Source organism: Rhinatrema bivittatum, chromosome 3, assembly GCF_901001135.1.
Source record: "Rhinatrema bivittatum chromosome 3, aRhiBiv1.1, whole genome shotgun sequence".
NCBI lineage: Eukaryota > Metazoa > Chordata > Amphibia > Gymnophiona > Rhinatrematidae > Rhinatrema > Rhinatrema bivittatum.
In genome coordinates, this window is record NC_042617.1 from 409,540,628 (window position 1) to 409,562,811 (window position 22,184).

The 22,184-nt window shown below is 43.0% G+C and overlaps 1 protein-coding gene across 7 annotated transcripts in view; it reads right to left on the reverse strand.

Moving 5' to 3' along the window:
• The window catches only part of PRIM2 (DNA primase subunit 2), a 608,800-nt gene that overhangs the window by 69,083 nt on the left and 517,533 nt on the right, over window positions 1-22,184 (reverse strand). For 5 of the 7 annotated variants that reach the window (XR_003855666.1, XM_029595680.1, XM_029595675.1 and 2 more), the window contains one exon: window positions 20,770-20,852. Coding sequence is in view for 6 of the 7 variants with exons in the window: in XM_029595680.1 (XP_029451540.1) it covers window positions 20,770-20,852 (83 nt within the window). In the remaining variant the exon portion in view is untranslated. Of the gene's footprint in view, window positions 1-5,451; window positions 6,523-10,307; window positions 10,470-20,769; window positions 20,853-22,184 lie in introns of those variants that run through there. The other 2 variants (XM_029595678.1, XM_029595679.1) reach the window with 2 other exon arrangements.

Here is a 22,184-nt window from a genome sequence, read left to right on the forward strand (position 1 = left end):
ATTAGACATTCTGTTCTATACAGTCAGCTAATCACACTCATGAAACATAACCCTACCTTTCCATCTTAAATATTATGAGCAAGACAAAGGTGTGCGTTCTCTGAGAAGCCAATCTTATACCTTCAAGGGCAGGGCAGGGCAGTAAGTCAAAATTAAGGAAAAAGTAAAACTAGTTAGTCCAAGTGGGAACAGCCAACAAACTGAATGTGAAATGTTTCCTCATATAGTGAAAGAGAATTAATTAGAAACATTATAGCAGCAATGTAACCGGGAGTTCTTGTTCTCTCCACTTGCATCATTATCTATAAATGGTAACTGTTAGGTTATCGCTCACCTGAGTGGTTAAGACAGCAAGGTTTATGAAAAATTAAAATCGAGAGCAGTTTTCAAAGCAAATTCTGCAGGTACAAAGAGTTTTACCCGCATCTACTGGCTGCTTAAAAATTCCCTACCCTCAATGTGGCTACAGTCTGCATGTTGACTTTTAGCCTTATTACTAGGAGGTGTTCCTAGATAGAGAGAGGAAAAGTATGCACATAGATTGCTTTTCAGATCTACACACATCTTCTTCAAGCTAAATTCTACCTGTACAAAAAACAAGTGCAAGTGACCACTATTACTTTGTACCCATGGCAATTTTCAAAGAAAAAATGCATATCTAATTTTGCTTTGAGAATTGGTGTAAAACCAGTGCAGACAGTGTGAAAATAGTCCTTAATATTCCTTGTTATAAAAATATAGGTAACTATAGATTCCTTCTAACTTATATTCTACACCCTTTAGAAAAATATTAGCTACAAAGATCAGAACTATAAAATGGAAATTTCTAGCTTAAGACATAAGCATTAAGGGAGAAAACTGATATGTGTAACAGATTAAAGTAGGCTGAAGACTAGTGCCAGGTAGCACTGAAGTTATATTTTTCCCTACAAAATACTGTTTTTTCTTAAAGAACTGCTATCTGGAAGAAAATATAAAAATCACTACCTTACAATTGCCTCAAGAAAACCGAAAATAGTAAGGATACAAAGAGAGTCACAGTAATTACAATTTTCACCTAAAGGAAGCTGATCTATGTATAATTGGACACTGAAAGATATTCACACTACAGTCTGAAGAGATGCTTGAGGGAGCTTCCTTTTAAAGAGGAGCCTGCTAGCTGCACAGAATTATGAATGTAAGTCACCAGTGATTATAGCTTAGTTAGCTCTAGGCTACGAAGTCTATCATGGAATACCTGAAACTGCAATAACAGGTCTGCCTTATGAGATGGTATAAGATATGCTCTTTATCCTTATTTCTTATATGTGGCTTCAGAAAAATAAGTAAGATAGAGGCCAGTTGAAGGACTGTTTTAAAGGGAAATGTGAACAGAAATCTTTCACAAAGATGATGATGGGAACAGGTCAATGTTTAAAGTTTTAGCTGAAGATACTCTAACAGTTCAAAGACTTCTCTTCAAGAATATGACAGCTACACTAAATACCATAAACCTAGTAGGAAATGCTCATTCAAGACCCTCAGTGATATCCATCAGTAAGCAGTTTTGACATGCTTTTCCAAAAGTAGGCAAAACACAGAGGACGAAAACCAAAGCAGGCAAAACACAAGTTAGAGATAATTTATAAAAATACATGAGATTCCAAAAGCGGAGGAGGGGCTGATGTCATCAGCTGAGGTGGACCCCTAGCTGTTAAGCTCCTGCCTTCCCCCCACCGAATCAAAAACCTCTCATAGCTATCCAAACTTCATCTGGCTTAATCAGAGTGTTTTTGAGCTCTCCTGATGACTGCAATGTCTGTAAGATGCAAAACAACAGATTTGCGGCAGTTTTCATATGCTAAATCTGTAGTGAAGCCCAGACAGGAAAATGTTGACCAGGCTGCAGGCTCCCAAGCAACTCCATCTACAGAGGATTTATCACCTACGGCAAACCCTGAGCAGGGACTATCAGACCTATCCTCCAGAGAAGAGATGCGAGGCTGGTTTTTAGAACTAAGAGCGGACATGAATCAATTTAAACAAGAGCTGTTGGCCTCGATATCGGAGGTAAGAGAAACATGGCGGCCTTAGGATCACAGGTCAACAAGTTAGAAATACGTTTCAACAGTCAGATGGACTCGACAAAATCATTAGCAGATCAGTACAAAGCTCTGCAAGCACAACATGTCACTATGGAAGAGAAAATAGAAGACTCGGAAAATCACTCACAGTGAAGTAATCTGCGGGTTTGGGGCATTCTGGAGTCGCCGGAATTTGCTGATGTACATGCTACCGCAAAGAAAACCTGCGAGATGCTGCTGAAAACTGACACTGATAATAGCATGTCGGGTACTCCTCTTGACTCTGACATCGCCATTGAATGGGCGCAGTGGGCAGTTGGCCCCGATGAGAGGGTCAGCCTAGAGATAAACTTTTGCCTTCATTGCTATGCTCTTAAATCGAGGCTGTATACAGTGGCAATGGGAAGGCCACACAATACATATTTACGATGATTTGGCTCCTTCTACATTGCAAAAAAGGTTCGATCTTAAGGCAGTTTCCGCAGCGCTGAGGACCAAGAATATTCGGTACTGGTGGGGCTTCTCATTCAGCCTACAATTTGCCAGAAATGGGGTATCGTACAGGATTAAATCCTTGACAGAGGCAGCGGAAGCTTTTAAGCAAGCCAACCTCACTGTGTCATTTGTGGTCCCAAAACCAGCGTGAGGAGATTCGAAAATAGATGCTCTGCCTAGATGGAGATGTACTGGGAAGGGTGGAAAAAGGCTGAGATGCCATTCAGAGGAATCGCGTTCTAACTTATCAGATCAAGGATGAAGCTTCTGCAAACCAGATTGGCTTAAATGACATTTTATTTGCTTACTTTAACCAAATAAACTTTAACTTTTCTACAGGACGGGACTGGTTTGAACTGATAACTGATTTGCAAGATTATAATTTGAACTGCTACTGTTGAGCTGCTGGTTTGATTTTCATTTATTTTAATGGGATGGCTAATATGGGGTAAGAGTATGCTTTTCAGAACTGTTGGTGGGGGCGGGTGGCTGGGCCTTCTCTCATGGCTGATATCTAGCACTCTCTATGGGAGGAGAGGTCAACTGGAGGGATTAGTAGACCACAAATATAGGGGGGGGGGGGTAGATTTACTGTAGCATATTGTGGCTATATTTTAGTTTTAGTATTTTTAAGATGGATTCTTAGGGTTTGGGAGATCTCTCAGGTGGTTATTCTAGTTTTGCTAATTAAAGTAGAAGTGGCCAAGAGATACATTCTTATCTTAGTTTTTCCTCTCTTCTCCTACTGTTATGGCAGTCAGAATAATCTCTATTAATGTGAAAGGATTAAACATTCATCGGAAACGCAGTCTTCTTTTCCATGAGCTCTCCTCTTTAAAGGTCTCTATTGCATTAATCCAGGAAACTCCTATAAGGAAGAGACACAAAAGACTCCTTTCTTTCAAAGAATATCCTAACCAGTACTTGGCTGCAAGTATAAAGGGCAACAGATATTGTTATGTATGTTTATATTTATAGTTTTCACTATTTATTGATCTATTAATTTGCATTGCCTACTCCCCCTGTTATCGGTTATATGTAAGGGCGCTGCCCAAACGTTTTTTGTTCTTTGTGAACCGATGCGATGTGCGAACGGCTATCGGTATATAAGAGACTTTAAATAAATAAATAAATAAATAAATAAATGGGGGTGGGAATCTTCATCTCTAGGCATCTGGTGTATGAGCTGATTTCCCAGGTATCTGACATGCAGGGCTGATTTCTTATAATTAAAATTAAACTGGGGAGGGATACTATAATGATTATGAATCTTTATTCTTCTAATATTGACCACTTAAAGTTCCTAGGTACACTGGAGGGCCTTTTGATGGCACATGCTGAGGGGTATCGAATAATAGGGGGTGATTTTAACTTCCCCAGGAATGTGAAATTAGATTCTTCACATTCAGCTAACACTTCTTTGAAGGAAGTGAGGAATAAGCTCTCAATAATTATGTCTCAATGGAGTCTTGCAGACATTTGGAGACAGAGGCACCCTAATTCTAGAGAATACACCTTTTACTCTCCTCCCCATATGTCATATTCTCGCATTGACTACTTTTTGGTATTTTACAGAATAGAGTGGCCAGGGCTGACATTGGTAATATTACATGGTCTCATCATGCCCCAATATGGTTTGATGTGTCATTTTTAGATATCGATAAGGGCCAAAGATATTGGCGCCTTAACGAAAGTTTACTTAAAGATGCCAGTTTCTGTGAAAAATTACAGCTACAGATCCGAGAATATTTCTCCCTTAACACACTACCAACAATCTCTAAGGGGGCTATTTGGGAATGCTCCAAGGTTATTATTCGTGGGATAATCATATCACATGCTGTCTTCCGCAAGCGAGAGAGGGAAGCAAAAAGGATCAAGTTACAGGATCAAATCTCCAAGCTAGTCCTAGCCCACATGATTTTGCAGTTGAGCACCATATTTTGTCAGCTTTCTAAAGCTCGATATGAACTTCAAGCATTAGACGATGATCACTTGGTGCACAAACTTGATCTAACTAGGCAAATTTATTTTGAAGGGGTTAACAAGATGAGGCAGATTCTGGCCCAGAGTGTGAAAGCAAAGATCATGCAGAGCTCCAATGCTAAGGTTAAGAACCCTAAAGGAGAAATTGTGACTTCCACCCATGAAATTCAGCAGTGTTTTTCTCAGTTTTATGTGGCTATCTATATGCTGGGGAGGGATCAATAGCGAACTCAGACATTCATACTTACCTTGCGCAGATTCCCTTACCTACTCTATCTCCTACACAGCAACAACTGATGGATAGTTCTATTAGTACACCTGAAGTGCTCCAAGTAATCACATCACTTAAATCTGGAAATTCTCCGGGATTGGATGGCTATTCTAGTGGATTTTATAAGAAGTTTTCCCATCTTTTGGTTTCTTCCCGATGGAGATGTTTAATTCGCTGAGAGAGGATGCATCACTTCTTCCCAATACTAATGTATCTGTTATCTCTATTATAGCTGTATTGGGGTGGGTGGGTGAAATCTGGTTGTTGGGTATACCTGACTGATCTACACATGTTTTTCTGTAATGCTTTGTTGTTGTTTGTCAGTCAATAAACATTTTCAATTAAAAAAAAATTTCAAAAGCAAAATTTAAAATAAACAAAGTACAGAGGAAAGGTCTATTAATATTTATTTTAACCAAGGTAAATGACAGAAAAATTCCTACATTGTGAGAGTTTGATTGGTAAAATCAAAGCTTGCTTATGGAGATCTTGGTTAGGTCTTTTACAGTCTCCAGCTATGTCACTGGATACAGATATCCATGGACAGCTCTGAACTTCCTCCATACATATCGAGATTTTCTTTCCCATAAGATTTCATAGTAACTACAGGCACTCTGCTCTCTTTATCTCCTAATCTTATGTTAGGGCTTATCAATCTACTTTGATTCAATATCAGAGTGGGATTTTTATAAAATAACAGAGAAAACGGAAAAAGGATTTAATGATTTCAGTGAAGAGAAACTACTCTTAAAAGCAAAATTAATATTCACACAGAAGTAGAAAAGCTGAATACTAAACTTGTCACCTTGAGAAAATGCAAACTTGTAAGAGTTTGGAATTCCATGAACAGTCTGCAAAGTGTCTTTTCCATTTTTCTTTTCCATAAAACCTTTCTGGCAAAGTGTTACTTTTAAATTGTCCATTCTGAAATATTTCATCATTAGAATATTAGCGCAAGGTGTAAGTTTATTATAAGACAATAGCAGCCTAAGGATTTTTGAAGATGGAACAAAGATAACTAGTCTTTTGAGGAATCCAAATGATCTATAATTTCTGGAGTGCATAAGATTAATATTTTGTTCTTATTTCACAATAAAAGAAGGGTTACAGAATGCCACTTCCACTTAAAAGCACGTAATTATAAGTTTTGAGAGTTAAGGAGTATAAAATTTGCTTTTCTAAAATCAACACAAAGTAATTTTCACAATTTGTGATGTACAATTCAGTATTAAAGGGGGCTTTAACTGGTCTGCAATGGTTAACATCTAAAATCTCTCTCATGTCCTAAAGATCTGAAAGATAAGAAACGATGTTTTACATTTTAACAAACACCAAAAAGAGCACAACACCTCGATTCCATATATCAAGTCAGTATCAAAGCAGGGGAACCAGCAACAAACCAAATTTCGCAATTGCTCTCCTATCACAAAAGGCATTCGTAAACAAGTGAAAAATGCAATCAAAAATAGATGTTTGTAAGGTGCCGCATCAGCAAGCCTGATGACGTGTTCTACAGAAGCTATTAGAACCGTCCGGACTGTTAATCATTTGCGGCTGAATGACCACTCCTTTTTGAATAACATTCATTGATTATGTGTATTTATGAGCTGTGTCCCGTCAAACTTGATATAATTTCAACCCGTCCGACAGCGGCTGGTGTTTCGCTACTATACCATGTAGCTTCTTCAGGGGTAAGTTAAATCAAAAGCACTGAAAAGTATTAAAGAAACCATGTATCAAAAAATGAAACAATTTTTATAGCCAAAAATTATACTTAACTTAAATGTTGATGGAAAGCAGAACCTTTATACTAAGGACGCCAAGTCTCGAAAAATTTGCGGGAACCGGGACAGAGACCGCTTGGGAACCCAATGTTATTGTTAAATAGCCCGCGTCTCAATGACGTGATGACAGTGGGTGAGACAGTGACAGTGACAGCGCTACCGGATGTTAAATTTGCATGTGTAACTTCTTTGAAAACTTTCACCTGAAAATGGCTCTAATTGCCGCAGATATGATGATTTATTTAACAAAAAGTAGCGAAGTTGGAGAATCTCATTCGTCAGTTCCTTTGGTGCTGAAAGAAACCGCATATTGCCCCTTTCTACCTCAATGAGGCCATGGAACAAAGGAGGTATGGAGCTCTCCGAAATAAAAATGTATAATATGGCATGTCTTATGTGTCACTTTGGGGACTGGCCCATAGGAACTAGTTTTTACACTGTGTTTTCTGGAAAGAGAATTGCTCTTCCCCTTGGAACCTTGGAACCTTGGAACCTTCCCCTTCCCCTTGGAACCTTGGAACTTTCCATCATTCATAAAAGTCTGGTAAACTCCAACTTCAACTGGATCAACCCCCCCCTCCTCCCCCGCACCTCCAACAGACCCACCCGCACAGCCCTCCAAGGGACCCTTCGTGCCCAACCCATTAAAACCTTCAAACTCTCCTCTACTATTAGCAGAGCTTTCTCCCTCGCCAGCCCCACCTTATGGAACTCCCTACCCCATGATATACGCCTAGAGACACATACACCCAAATTCAAAAAAAAACTGAAAACCTGGCTTTTCCAGCAAGCCTACTCCATATCCCCCCCCACCACTTAGAATTTCCCCTCTAGAGAATCCCTCTATAATATAATCTTCGAGCTATGACCATGAATGCTTTCGATTTAAGACCAAGAATTTGCCTGCTGTTTTTTGTATTTTGAACTCTCCTATCTGTGTATATAGTTTTTTACTCATATTGAGTTATATTTATATCTAGTTTTCACCCCCCTGTTTAATGTACTCTATTGGTTATATGTAAGGGCCCTGCCCAAAAGTTAATCCTGTTCCGCTGTTATATGTAAGGGCTTTGCCCAAATGTTTTTGTTTTTTGTAAACCGATGCGATGTGTCAACGGATGTCGGTATAAAAGAGACCTTAAATAAAATAAATAAATAAATAAATATATATATTGCAGCTATTCATTTGTCCACACTCACTGTTGATTTATAAAACAGCATTTTATTTCTTCCTTTTTTGAAAGTGGCTCTGTATAAAATGGCAGTTACGCTACAACATTTCCCATTTCATGCCTGTCAAAGGGAATAATAATTTTTCCATGGCTCTTCGCTCTGGTCTTTTTGTGGAGTGGTGGGAGAAGGGTCTCCAAACAATATCTAATCTACTGAATCAGGGGGGCGGGTGCTGCTTCTTTTCAGCGTCTTCAGCAATGATTTAATATCACCTGAAAACAGTTCTTTGCCTTGAGAGCTTCAAACATGATAGGCCAATCTACATGATCAAATGTTTATTCAACATCAAAACTTAATAAGAGGGAAGGAACTTGCTGCTTACTGCTATACTCCATTGGAGCAATAACTCTGCACATACTGTGTGCTTGCTGCCTGCCCCGACCTTGGCCTGGACCCTTATTCTGTGTGCTTGCTGCCTGCCCCGACCTTGGCCTGGACCCTTATTCTGTGTGCTTGCTGCCTGCCCCGACCTTGGCCTGGACCCTTATTCTGTGTGCTTGCTGCCTGCCCCGACCTTGGCCTGGACCCTTATTCTGTGTGCTTGCTGCCTGCCCAGACCTTGGCCTGGACCCTTATTCTGTGTGCTTGCTGCCTGCCCCGACCTTGGCCTGGACCCTTATTCTGTGTGCTTGCTGCCTGCCCCGACCTTGGCCTGGACCCTTATTCTGTGTGCTTGCTGCCTGCCCCGACCTTGGCCTGGACCCTTATTCTGTGTGCTTGCTGCCTGCCCCGACCTTGGCCTGGACCCTTATTCTGTGTGCTTGCTGCCTGCCCCGACCTTGGCCTGGACCCTTATTCTGTGTGCTTGCTGCCTGCCCCGACCTTGGCCTGGACCCTTATTCTGTGTGCTTGCTGCCTGCCCCGACCTTGGCCTGGACCCTTATTCTGTGTGCTTGCTGCCTGCCCCGACCTTGGCCTGGACCCTTATTCTGTGTGCTTGCTGTCTGTCCGACCTTGGCCTGGACCCTTATTCTGTGTGCTTGCTGCCTGCCCCAACCTTGGCCTGGACCCTTATTCTGTGTGCTTGCTGCCTGCCCCGACCTTGGCCTGGACCCTTATTCTGTGTGCTTGCTGCCTGCCCCGACCTTGGCCTGGACCCTTATTCTGTGTGCTTGCTGTCTGTCCGACCTTGGCCTGGACATTGTAACTCGTTGCCAGCCCTGACCACTGCCTGAGACTTGACATCATCAAACCTCTCCTTATGGGACTTGCGCCTAAGCTCTGCCAGCTCTTGGAACCCAAGGATGCAACCTGTGTGGAACAGAGCTGGTAGCGGTGAAGCTCCAGCCCGGGTCCTAGGAAGAGCAAGTCCACCAGCTGTCAGTGTGGGCCTAATAGGTTTGCCTGCTAGGCTGTGTCAACCACAGCCACAAGGGCTCACATCCGTGACACAATGGCAGTCCTAATCTTGCCCTCCTGGACATATACCCTGAAACCACATGATTTGATGAACAAATGGATTTTAGTATATATGCTAAACTGCTAATGAGATTTTTAAAAAACTGTGAGAATAAAACAAATTCCAAGTGTCATGAGGGATAAGGGGGATGAGTTGTTAATAATGAAATTGTATTTATCGTGGAGCATTAGAGCACTGCAGAACACTTTAAGTCTCTACCTCATAGCTAACAGCCTATGAGCTCCACACATACACATAGTTTCTTCTATTCCATGGGTCACTGATTTGATTAAGTTTGTCTAGTCCAGTGGTTTTCAATTTTTTTTTCTAAAAGTGAAAGAAAAACATTTCTTCTCATAAAGATGACGGGCAATATTTGCTAGCTATAACTACTTCATGTCCAGTAATAACTAAAATTAAATATTGAGGTTACTTGTAAACCATTTTAAACAGAGTATAGATTTTAAATGTATTTAAAAAAGAACAAATATTAGATTGTTTTATGTATATCTAATGTGATAGATAGGTCTGTGATCCTGTTCTCTTTCCAGTCTTAAGCTAAAAATGGAAGTGCTGCTCCCAATATCAAGTCTGCTCTTTTATCACTTTCTCCTTCTCTCTCTCATTCATAGTGCTTTCTTATCCACCAGTCACCTTTGCTCCCATTCACATTCATCCCACAGCACCCACTGTTCACGCTCTCACCCACAAACTCCCAATTGCTCATTCTCTCCCCTCACAGATCCCTTTTCTCACTCTCTTCCCCTCCATCACCAAACTCTAGCATCCCTCCTCCACTCAATCCATCCCTTGTTCATTCATATAGCCCATTGCTTGCCTCTCCTGTGTGGCCAGTTCATAGCAATGTGCTGTTTATACTCCAGAGCGTCAGAAAAAGGCTGCAAGAATTTCACGGAAGTAAGGATCCGACACTGCTAAAGCTTCTACAGCAGCCCCTCCAGCCATTCAATTCCTGCCCCTACCCAACCTCCCTCCCTCTAGCTGACCTGATCCTACATGCAGAAAGCATAGGTACTCTGTGCTCACAGGCCCTGCCTCCCTGTGAGTGCATGTCTTACCTCCTGGACGGAGCTTGTGAGCCCAGTGTGAAGATTTAATCAACTAGATGCGGGTTCTGCAAGATGCTGAGCACAGCTTGGAGTTTCGCATGGGAGGCTGGGTCTGCCCAAAGAACCCCAATCTGTCAATACCACTGGGGTCTCATGTGGGAAGAAGCCCAGCTTAGTAGCATGGAAAACAAAAAAAAACAAAACATTGCAGCAGTGCAGAAACAGAATGGAGCAACAGCCCATTTACTGGTGTGACATGACCCACTACTGGGTCACAACCCAAAAAACACTGGTGTAGTCTAAACAATGTGTGTATGTCTGTCTGTCTGTCTCTCTTTGCGTACAGGTAAAGAAAACATGTGCATTACCTCTGTTCCATATATAGACTATACACTCACTACAGAGGAACTCAGGAATATATAATGCCCAAATTTTATTGTATACACAATTTTATCCAATGTATTTAACACACATATTACATGAATCCTGCTATGTGTCATCATAATCTCCCTACATTAAAACAATGTCATCCATGCCTTACCCTCCATTCAATTCATCCATACCACTCAAATCATCTAAAATCACTAGCACCTACTGTGCTTGCATAATTATTATTACCCCTTCATATGACATAAATGGTAAACGGTGCATATGTCATATGAAGTGGAATAGATGTCATATGAAGTGTCATATGTCATATGAAGTGGAATAGATGAAAATCCTTTTACAGTAGAAAATGTGTGGGAAGAGCTAAAGAACCTGAAAGTGGACAAAGCCATGGGGCCTGATGGGATTCATCCAAGGATATTGAGGGAGCTCAGAGATGTTCTGGCGGGTCCGCTGTGTGACCTGTTCAATAGATCCCTAGAAACGGGAGTGGTGCCGAGAGACTGGAGAAGAGCGGTGGTGGTCCCGCTTCACAAGAGTGGGAACAGGGAGGAGGCTGGCAACTACAGGCCGGTTAGCCTCACTTCAGTGGTGGGAAAAGTAATGGAGTCTCTGCTGAAAGAGAGAATAGTGAACTATCTACAGTCCGGAGAATTGATGGACCAGAGGCAACATGGATTCACCAGGGGAAGATCCTGTCAGACAAATCTGATTGACTTTTTTGACTGGGTAACCAAGGAATTGGACCAAGGAAGAGCGCTCGATGTCATATACTTGGATTTCAGCAAAGCTTTTGATACGGTTCCGCACAGGAGACTGGTGAATAAAACGAGAAGCTTGGGAGTGAGTGACAAGGTGGTGACCTGGATTGCAAATTGGTTGACGGACAGAAGACAATGTGTGATGGTAAACGGAACCTTCTCTGAAGAGAGAGCGGTTTTAAGCGGTGTACCGCAAGGATCGGTGTTGGGACCGGTCCTGTTCAATATCTTTGTGAGCGACATTGCGGACGGGATAGAAGGTAAGGTTTGTCTTTTTGCGGATGACACTAAGATCTGCAACAGAGTGGACACGCCGGAAGGAGTGGAGAGAATGAGACGGGATCTAAGGAAACTGGAAGAGTGGTCGAAGATATGGCAGCTGAGATTCAATGCCAAGAAGTGCAAAGTCATGCATATGGGGAGCGGAAATCCGAATGAACTGTATTCGATGGGGGGGGAAAGGCTGACGTGCACGGAGCAGGAGAGGGACCTTGGGGTGATAGTGTCTAATGATATGAAGTCTGCGAAACAATGCGACAAGGCGATAGCAAAAGCCAGAAGAATGCTGGGCTGCATAGAGAGAGGAATATCGAGTAAGAAAAGGGAAGTGATTAATCCCTTGTACAGGTCCTTGGTGAGGCCTCACCTGGAGTACTGTGTTCAGTTCTGGAGACCGTATCTACAAAAAGACAAAGACAAGATGGAAGCGGTACAGAGAAGGGCGACCAGGAAGGTGGAGGATCTTCATCGCATGACGTACGAGGAGAGATTGAAGAATCTAAATATGTACACCCTGGAGGAAAGGAGGAGCAGAGGTGATATGATACAGACTTTCAGATACTTGAAAGGTTTTAATGATCCAAAGGCAACGACAAACCTTTACCATAAGAAAAAAATCAGCAGAACCAGGGGTCACGATTTGAAGCTCCAGGGAGGAAGATTCAGAACCAATGTCAGGAAGTATTTCTTCACGGAGAGGGTGGTGGATGCCTGGAATGCCCTTCCGGAGGAAGTGGTGAAGACCAGAACTGTGAAGGACTTCAAAGGGGCGTGGGATAAACACTGTGGATCCATAAAGTCAAGAGGCCGCCAATGAAGAGTGGGTGACTCGCCAGAATGATGGCTACTGCCTGGAGACAATACCCTTAGTCAATAAACATACACATGGTTACTGTGACTCCAACATCACTCTAAGATTCAACAGCATGAGGAAATGTGGAAAAAAGGATTTGCACTCACAATGACGGGAGTAGCTGGCTTGTTACGGCGGTTACTACCCCAAACCAAATATCCAGATTACTACCTCCACCTTCCTCTATTCCTGATGCCTTTCAACTAGCTTGATCACTCCATTCTTATACTTCACTTTCAATGCATATCCAGCATAGTTCTCTGCTTCAACAGCAGGGGAAAAGAAAAACTGTTACTTCACACATCCAGCAGAGCTCTCTGCTTAAACGGCAGGGGAGAAGAAAAAAGGGTTCGCACTCACAAAGCGGGGAGTAGCTGGCTTGTTACGGCGGTTACTACCCCAAACCAAATGTACCTGATACTTCACTCTCGACGCATATCCAGCATGGCTCCCTACTTCAACGGCATCGGAGAAAGACTGATACATCACGAATTTCCAGCATAGCTCTCTGCTTCAACGGCAGGGGAAAAGAAAAACTGATACTTCACGCATATCCAGCATAACTTCAACGGCAGGGGAGAAGAAAAAAGGATTCACACTCACAAAGCGGGGAGTAGCTGGCTTGTCACGGCGGTTACTACCCCAAACCAAATGTGCCTGATACTTCACTTTCGATGCATATCCAGCATAGCTCTCTGCTTCAACAGCAGGGGAGAAGATAAACAACCAATAAGGGCTGTATAACATAATCTGGGTAAAAACAAATAAGCATGGGTGTAGCTTGCTTATTGCGGCGGTTACTACTCCTACTACCTCTAACTAATCAAGCTAGATATTTCACTTGGATGCAGCTCCTCCACCGCTCTCTACATTAATGGCGGGGGTGGAAGGGAATTAGAACCAAGAGCTAAGAGAAACAGATAAGTATGGGAGAAGAAATGAGGGAAGCTTGCTGGGCAGACTGGATGGGCCATTTGGTCTTCTTCTGCCGTCATTTCTATGTTTCTATATGTTTCTATGTTTCTATGAAGGGGTAATAATAATTATGCAAGCACAGTAGGTTGCTAGTGATTTTAGGTGGTATGAGTGATGTGGATGATTTGAGTGGTATGAATGAACTGAATGGAGGGTAAGGCATGGATGACATTTTTTAATGTTAGGGAGATTATGATGACACATGGCAGGATTAATGTCATGTGTGTTAAATACACTGGATAAAATTGTGTATACAATAAATAGAATGTTAGGAATTATTAGGAAGGGAATGGTTAATAGAACGGAAAATGTCATAATGCCTCTGTATCACTCCATGGTGAGATTGCACCTTGAATATGGTGTACAATTCTGGTCGTCACATCTTAAAAAAGATATAGTTGCGATGGAGAAGGTACAGAGAAGAGCAACCAAAATGATAAAGGGGATGGAACAGCTCCCCTGTGAGGAAAGGCTGAAGAGGTTAGGGCTGTTCAGCTTGGAGAAGAGACGGCTGAGGGGGGATATGATAGAGGTCGTTAAGATCATGAGAGGTCTTGAACGAGTAGATGTGACTCTGTTATTTACATTTTCGAATAATAGAAGGACTAGGGGGCATTCCATGAAGTTAGCAAGTAGCACATTTAAGACTAATTGGAGAAAATTCTTTTTCACTCAACGCACAATAAAGCTCTGGAATTTGTTGCCAGTGGATGTGGTTAGTGCAATTAGTGTAGCTGGGTTCAAAAAAGGTTTGGATAAGTTCTTGGAGGAGAAGTCCATTAATGGCTATTAATCAATTATACTTAGGGAATAGCCACTGCTATTAATTGCATCAGTAGCATGGGTTCTTCTTAGTGTTTGGGTAATTACCAGGTTCTTGTGGCCTGGTTTTTGCCTCTGTTAGAAATAGGATGCTGGGCTTGATGGACCCTTGGTCTGACCCAGCATGGCAATTTCTTATGTTCTTATGACAGTTCTCATGTCAATTTCTATTTTAATGCACAAAGGAAATGTGGAGTGTAATATACACAAATGCAGTGTAAATCCAAATAGAAAAAAATGTGTGGCAAACACTTTCAAGCTGTTCAGTTTTCAAAAGTAGTCCATTCATTGAGAATATAGGGGGGGCAATAATACAGTCCCCAATCAAATGGTTATAAAGTATTCAGTTCCTGTTTTTCTTTTTCTTTTTTATGATAGTCTTTGCCAAATTAATATGCTCATAGAGAATGGAATTGGATTCTACACCCCAAAGAGACTCTGGAGAAAAAGATTGAAGTGTTATCAGAAAAGAGAGAAAAACCCAATGCATACAGAAATTCCAGATCAGAAATCAAAGAAAAAAGCTCACGGTGATGGATGACTGTCATCAGAGGCACTAATCTCTTCCCTTGCACAAATGCAAAGAGAAAAGTGGATAACAAAACTCAACTAAATAGGTCACAAAAGGAGTCCAGGAACAGCAGTAACCTGAACGAAGAAAGCTGGAAAGCTATGAGCACAAATGCTCGTAGTTTGGGTAATAAAATCCCAGATCTGCAAGCCCTAATGGTGGAGGCGGACTTGGACATTGTTGCTGTCACGGAAACGTGGTTTACGGAATCTCATGACTGGGATACGGCAATACCAGGCTATAACTTGTTAAGGAAGGACAGAGAGGATAGGAAAGGGGGAGGAGTTGCTCTTTATGTCAGAAATAATATCCAAGCATCTGAGCTGCAAGGAAGATGGGGCAATGAAGAAGCACTATGGGCTGACTTAAAAAAAGATAGGGCATCCATTTTTATTGGAGTGGTTTACAGGCCTCCAAACCAAAAGGAAGAGCTGGACTGAGATCTGGTTGAAGACATCCACAGGATAGGAAAGAAAGGAGAAGTGGTGATCGTTGGAGACTTTAATACGCCAGATGTAGACTGGAGAATCCAATCTGCAGAATCTAATAATAGTAGAGAAATAGTAGACGCCCTGCAAGTAGCTTTGTTCAAACAAATGGTAATGGAACCCACGAGAGAAGGAGCTATACTCGACTTAGTGCTCACTAATGGAGATGTCTCAGACGTCCAGGTGGGTGCCCACCTCAGCACCAGTGATGATCAAATGGTATGGTAAGGTAGGGCTAGAGCATAAGAACATAAGAAATTGCCATACTGGGTCAGACCAAGGGTCCATCAAGCCCAGCATCCTTTTTCAAACAGTGGTCAATCCAGGCTACAAGTACCTGGCAAGTACCCAAACACTAAGTAGATCCCATGCTATTGATGCCAGTAATAGCAGTGGCTATTCCCTAAGTCAAATTGATTAATAATAGCTATTGGACTTCTCCAAGAACTTATCCAAATATTTTTAAACCCAGCTACACTAACTGCACTAACCACATCCTCTGGCAACAAATTCCATAGTTTAATTGTGCATTGAGTGAAAAATAATTTTCTCCATTTAGTTTTGAATGTGCTGCTTGCTAACTTCATGGAGTGGCCCCTAGTCCTCCTATTATCCGAAAAAGTAAATAACCAATTCACATTTACTCGATCTAGACCTCTCATTATTTTAAAGACCTATCTCATATCCCCCCCTCAGCATTCTCTTCTCCAAGCTGAACAGCCCTAACCTCTTCAGCCTTTCCTCATAGGGTAGATGTTCCATCCCCTTTTTCATTTTGCTCACTCTTCTCTGTACCTTCTCCAGTGCAACTATATCTTTTTTGAGATGCGGCGACCAAAATTGTACACAGTACTCAAGGTGCGGTCTCACCATGGAGCGATACAGAGGCATTATGACATTTTCCATTTTATTCACCATTCCCTTCCTAATAATTCCTAACATTCTGTTTAATTTTTTGACTGCCACAACACATTGAGCCGACAATTTCAATCCACTGTGATACCTACATCTTTTTCGTGGTTGGTAGCGCCTAATATGGAACCTAACATTGTGTAACTACAGCATGGGTTATTTTCCCTATATGCATCACCTTGCACTAATCCACATTAAATTTTATCTGTCATTTGGCCACAGAGCAAGGTTAGGCAGAAGGCCTGAGAATGCCCCAGGGCAAGGTAAGATCAGAAGGCTTGAGAAGGTCACAAGCAAAGGCAAAACAAGACTGGAAGGGCCAGAGGCCAGAGAACAGTCCAAGGCTGGACAGGGCCAAGCAGAGAGCAAGAGAGACTCAATGACAAGGCACTGAGCATGGGCAGAACCCTGTTGAGTCATGGGATCACGGAGATTATGACTCGAGCGAGAGGAGGAGTAATTCCTCGGGGACTTCTGGTAGTTGGGAGAATGCATAACAGGCAGAATCGCAACATAGATGTGGCTCAGTCAAAAGCTGATCTCCCTCTTAAAGTATTAATTTATTTATATCTACTATGGAGAGGATATGGACGAGTCAGCTATGTCAGCAGAGGACATGTCATGTATACTTTATAGAATCAACTGTACATGGTCCTCTTATCATTAGACACCATCACCCCAAGGTCTCTTTCCTGCTCCATGCATATCAGCCTTTCTCCCCCCATCGAATACAGTTCATTCGGATTTCCACTCCCCATATGCATGACTCTTCACTTCTTGGCATTGAATCTCAGCTGCCATATCTTCGACCACTCTTCCAGCTTCCTTAAATCCCGTCTCATTCTCTCCACTTCTTCCGGCGTGTCCACTCTGTTGCAGATCTTAGTGTCATCCGCAAAAAGACATACCTTACCTTCTATCCCTTCCGCAATGTCGCTCACAAAGATATTGAAAAGGACCGGTCCCAACACCGATCCCTGCGGTACACCGCTTAAAACCGCTCTCTCTTCAGAGAGAGTTCCATTTACCATCACACATTGTCTTCTGTCCATCAACCAGTTTGCAATCCAGGCCACCACCTCTGCACTCACTCCTAAGCTTCTCATTTTATTCACCAGTCTCCTGTGCGGGACAGTGTCAAAAGCTTTGCTGAAATCCAAGTAGATGACAGAATGCTCCTTCCTCGATCCAATTCCTTGGTTACCCAGTCAAAAAAGTCAATCAGATTTGTCTGACAGGATCTTCCAATGGTGAATCCATGCTGCCTCTGGTCCAGCAATTCTCCCAACTGTAGATAGTTCACTATTCTCTCTTTCAACAGTGACTCCATTACTTTTCCCACCACTGAAGTGAGGCTAACCGGTCTGTAGTTACCAGCCTCTTCTCTGTTCTCACTCTTGTGAAGCGGGACCACCACCGCTCTCCACCAATCACTCGGCACCACTCCCGTTTCTAGGGATCTATTGAACAGGTCTGACCCAGTATGGCAATTTCTTATGTTCTTATGCTCTAGCCCTACCTTGTGGCCATCTCAGTCAGGCCTACTATCTAGCCTGTTGCCTCCAGGCTTTTGTGTTCCTTGTTCTGTTTAGTCCAATCTTGTCCTATCCTGTTCTGTCTGTTCCAGTCTGTTCCTCTCTTACCTGCACCCTGTTCCAGACTCCAGTTCAATGCCTGCCTCTGTTTCCAGCCCTGAAATACCTGCACCTCTACATCAGCCACAGTCTAAGTCCTGCCGGCTGCCAGAACCCAAGGGTCCAATCTGCGGTGGAGGTGGCTGGTATAAGCTGAAGATCCTCAACCCTGTCTGAGTCTGTCCTGAAGCCCTGGACTGCCCCCTTTGGGGTTCACCAGCCCTAGCCAGGTCCTCAGACATAACAATCTACCAGAGGATTTAGAAATTCTATCAGACAGTGGCCAAAGGTTGGAATTAGGGAAATTAATAACCATCTCAGGGAATACAAACATCTGAATGGATTTGTTTATTAACTCCATGTCATCTCTCTGACCTATGACTGAGCAGCCAGCTGCCTGGATGGGTAGACTTTCTCCAAACTGCATAGGTGCAGAGGTACCCAAGTAAGACATTTTGTAACGTGAGGTGCTGATGCAAGGCCAAAAGGCAACATGCAATAATGGAAGTGGACTTCCCCCACTACTAATCCAAGATGTTCTCTAACAGCTGGAATAACGTCTATATGGATATAGTCCTTCAGATCTAGGGAGCACTATTTGCTCCTTTCTCCTAGACAGAACCAAGGTGCTGAAGGGACTTGAATAATGCTTTCATGTTTAGGATGGGTTTTAACCTCTCCACTTCCAGGGATCCGGAAGATATTTGGAGCAGAATCCAGTTCTACCATTGATGAACATGGGTTACCTAAAGGGGAGGGTGTAATTCTTCTTGCTACTGGGAGGTTGCAAAGGCACTTCTATGTAGGGGAGTACCCACTAAGCATATTCTCCTCCACTCGTTGGCTCTCTGATATGAGAGCAAGTAGCCTGTTGTGGAGAGGGTCAAAAGGGCAATGAGAAGCATTTTCTTCCACTGCTGTGCCCCATGTGTAAGCTCCTAGCTAAGGATAATGGGGCTAGAGTGGTAGAGGAGATGGCCTCATCTCTGAGCCACCACATCCTCAATTCTAATACTAAAAGGGGGTCTCCAGTGCCTGGTACTTAAAATGCCAGCAGTTGAACAAACTATGTGAGTTCTGCCCCCCAGCACCTCATCTCCTAGTTACCTTACAGCGTCACAATGTTACAAGGGAGCTGCTCTAACAACTCTTTGGTGTGAATCAGGTCTCCCATGTACTGGCATCCAAAGGACTGTTAGTAGGTGGTGCCATAACTGGGCCTACCCCTTCTCAGAGAACCCAGAAAACGAATACTCTTCAGCTCCTTGAAAGTGTATTCAACCACTTCAGACCAATGTAATACCTATTGCTTTTCAAATCCTGTAGCCTGGACACAATAACTGCTGCATAACAAGACAAGAAATCTCAGGAAGAGCCTGGACTTTTCCTTCAATCCTCAATTTAACAGAATGGCAACCAGCATTCTCCTCAAAGTTCCTGCAAAGGAGGTGATTCAAAGGGCTATGCCCCTAGAAGAGTCCGCCAATCCCCCTCCTAGGATTACCTGACTAGGAGTGTATCAGGATCTTACCTGGCTAGTAGGCAACAGTTGTCCATTACCATGGGTGCATCGGTTCTGATGTCAAGTATCAGCAACTACAGATTACTTCTATGCTCAGGCCTCCTGGAGCCTTTCTTTCAACTCCTTCTCAAACTGTCAGCACAATAGGGAGGTAGGAAGGGGGGGGGGGCAAGTTTAGCTGGGTTCCAGAAATGAATAAATCACCTGAACCCTTGGAGACTGGTGCTAATACCAGGCTCTCCTTTCCCATGGCAATGGCTTCTGCATCGAGGGGGAATAGATGACATACAGATGCACTGCTGTTGGTGCCATCTTAGATCCCTCAATGTTGATGCTTCCAACATTAAAGCCCCTCAGACAGATTAAGTTTCCTAATTAAGGCAATGCCCCCCTAGCCCAGCAGGGGGGAGGGCAAATATATCTACAGTCCCCCTGAGGCATCAAATGAAAGACACATAACCCAAAGGCTGGGGAAAAATCTTAATGGAACAGCCCTTGGACATCAGAACTGGTGCACCATGCGGCTGACTGAAAATAAGAAATAAAGAATCTTAAAAGACAAAATAAAACCTAGCTAGAGGATTAGTGGTAAAAAATTTCCTATGGAAACCTATGAAAAAATAACTCCTGCAGTTCCAAAAACTTTCACTATAACAACTGTGGGAGAGAGAGAGAGAGCGCGAGATGAACCGTAACCTGCAAGCTCCATGGAAAAAAATGAGCTTGAGAGGCCCTACAGGGAGTGCAGGGGTGTGGCTAGTGCTGCACATGGCCAGTAAGGCATTCTCAAAGTTTTAGAAGCTTTTAAGTCAAAGTTCCATGCTGGGCTTCATCTGATGATGTCACTCATGTGAGCACTGCCATCCTGCTTGTTCTTGATGAATCCTAGCACCTAGTTTTCACTGCATTGATATATGACCTCACTATCCATTTAACAAAGATAATTAAGAGCAGTAAAAATCCTGCCTTATATCATTCTACCACCACCAGTCATCATAATACATTTAAGATGAGATTCCATTCTCACTGTAAAAAAAAAAAAAAAAGACAAGCAAAGAAAATGTCTGCACTGAGAAGCAATAGAAAAGAAAAATGCTCCTTTCTTGCAAGAGATTACATTTAGGGCGTAACTTTCTCTTCAGGAAGAGGTGTTTTGTATGTACTTTGACAAGCTGTACATAGCAGTAACACATGGAGAGTTAAATGAAATCAAAAGCAGAAATCTGGTACAATCATTACTGAGAATTACAAATAGGATTTGACCTACCTGGTTTATCCCCGTGGGAGGGATTTTATATGACTGGAGCTTCTGCTTTAGTAGCTCAGGATCACTGTGCCGGAACGGGCATCCTGACAGCAATTTAAAAAAAAGAAAAGCACAAACATGGCTATTTACTCTAATGTTTCAATAATAAAAACTTATTAATAAAATGTTTTCTATACATGTTAAGCATTTTACTCTTATTTTTACAAGACTTTTCCACTGTTTAGTTACAACAGTACTTCAGACTCATCCTAGTAGGCATTACAATAGTATCAAACTAGGTTCCTCATGCAATAAATGGCATCATGAATACTTTACCTAAACATGGATGAGACAATGATGCAGGGAGGAAGGAGGTTCGGATTTATTAAGAACTAATCAGTGGCGTAGCGAGGGGTGGGCGGCCGCCCCGGGCGCCGGGTCTAAGGGGGCGCCAAAACGCCTGGCTCTGCCTCAGGGCCGGCGGAACCACTAGGCGAGCTAGGCCTGTGCCTAGGGCGCCGAGACTTAGGGGGCGCCGCGGCAGGCAGCCAGCTCCCGACTGGTCCTGCCGCCCCGCCAGTGTCACCCTCCCGACACCCCTCTAGTGGTCCAGCGGAGGTCCCGGGAGCGATCTGCCGCTCCCGGGGCCTCCGCTGCCACTAAGCAAAATGGCGCCGGTGACCTTTAGCCCCTACCATGTGACAGGGGCTGAAGGCCACCGGCGCCATTTTGCTTAGTGGCAGCCGAGGCCCCAGGAGTGGCAGATCGCTCCCGGGCCCTCTGCTGGACCACCGGGGGGGCGTCGGGAGGGTGGCACTGGGGGGGAGGCAGGGAGAGTCGGGGGCTGGCTGCCTGCCGAGGCACCCCTTAAGTCTCGGCGGCTGGTCTCCGGCTGCACCGATCTTCCTTTCTTCGGCCACATGATCAGCTAGACCGGCTGCGCCGATCTTCTTTCTGTGTGTGAGTGTATGTGAGAAAGGAATCTGCCAGTTTAAAAAAATGAAGTGTGATAATATATATACCTCAACTTTTGTGCTGATTTTGTTGAAAAGTTGGATGAAAGATGAAATTACTAAATTTTAAGAGGAGAACTGCTGGAGAGGGTAAGTAAAGGTGGCTTTTTAAGTTCATTTTTCTTGATTGACTACCATTTTAATTATTGGGTAGTATGTGATGTGTCTGCTGTTTGAAATATTTTATTGGTGTTTGGTAAAGCTTTCAAAATTTGCATTAATCTTTAATTATTGGATATTCTATTCATCAGCTGTTTTGAAATTATCTTATTTGCACGTGCGCTCATAAAAATGAGTGCAGAAAAATAGCACCGATTTCAATGCAAATCATTGATGGAGGGAGGGGGTGCCGAAGAAGTCTCTTGCCCCGGGCGCCAAATTGTCTAGCTATGCCACTGGAACTAGTGAACTCTTTGGGAAGCA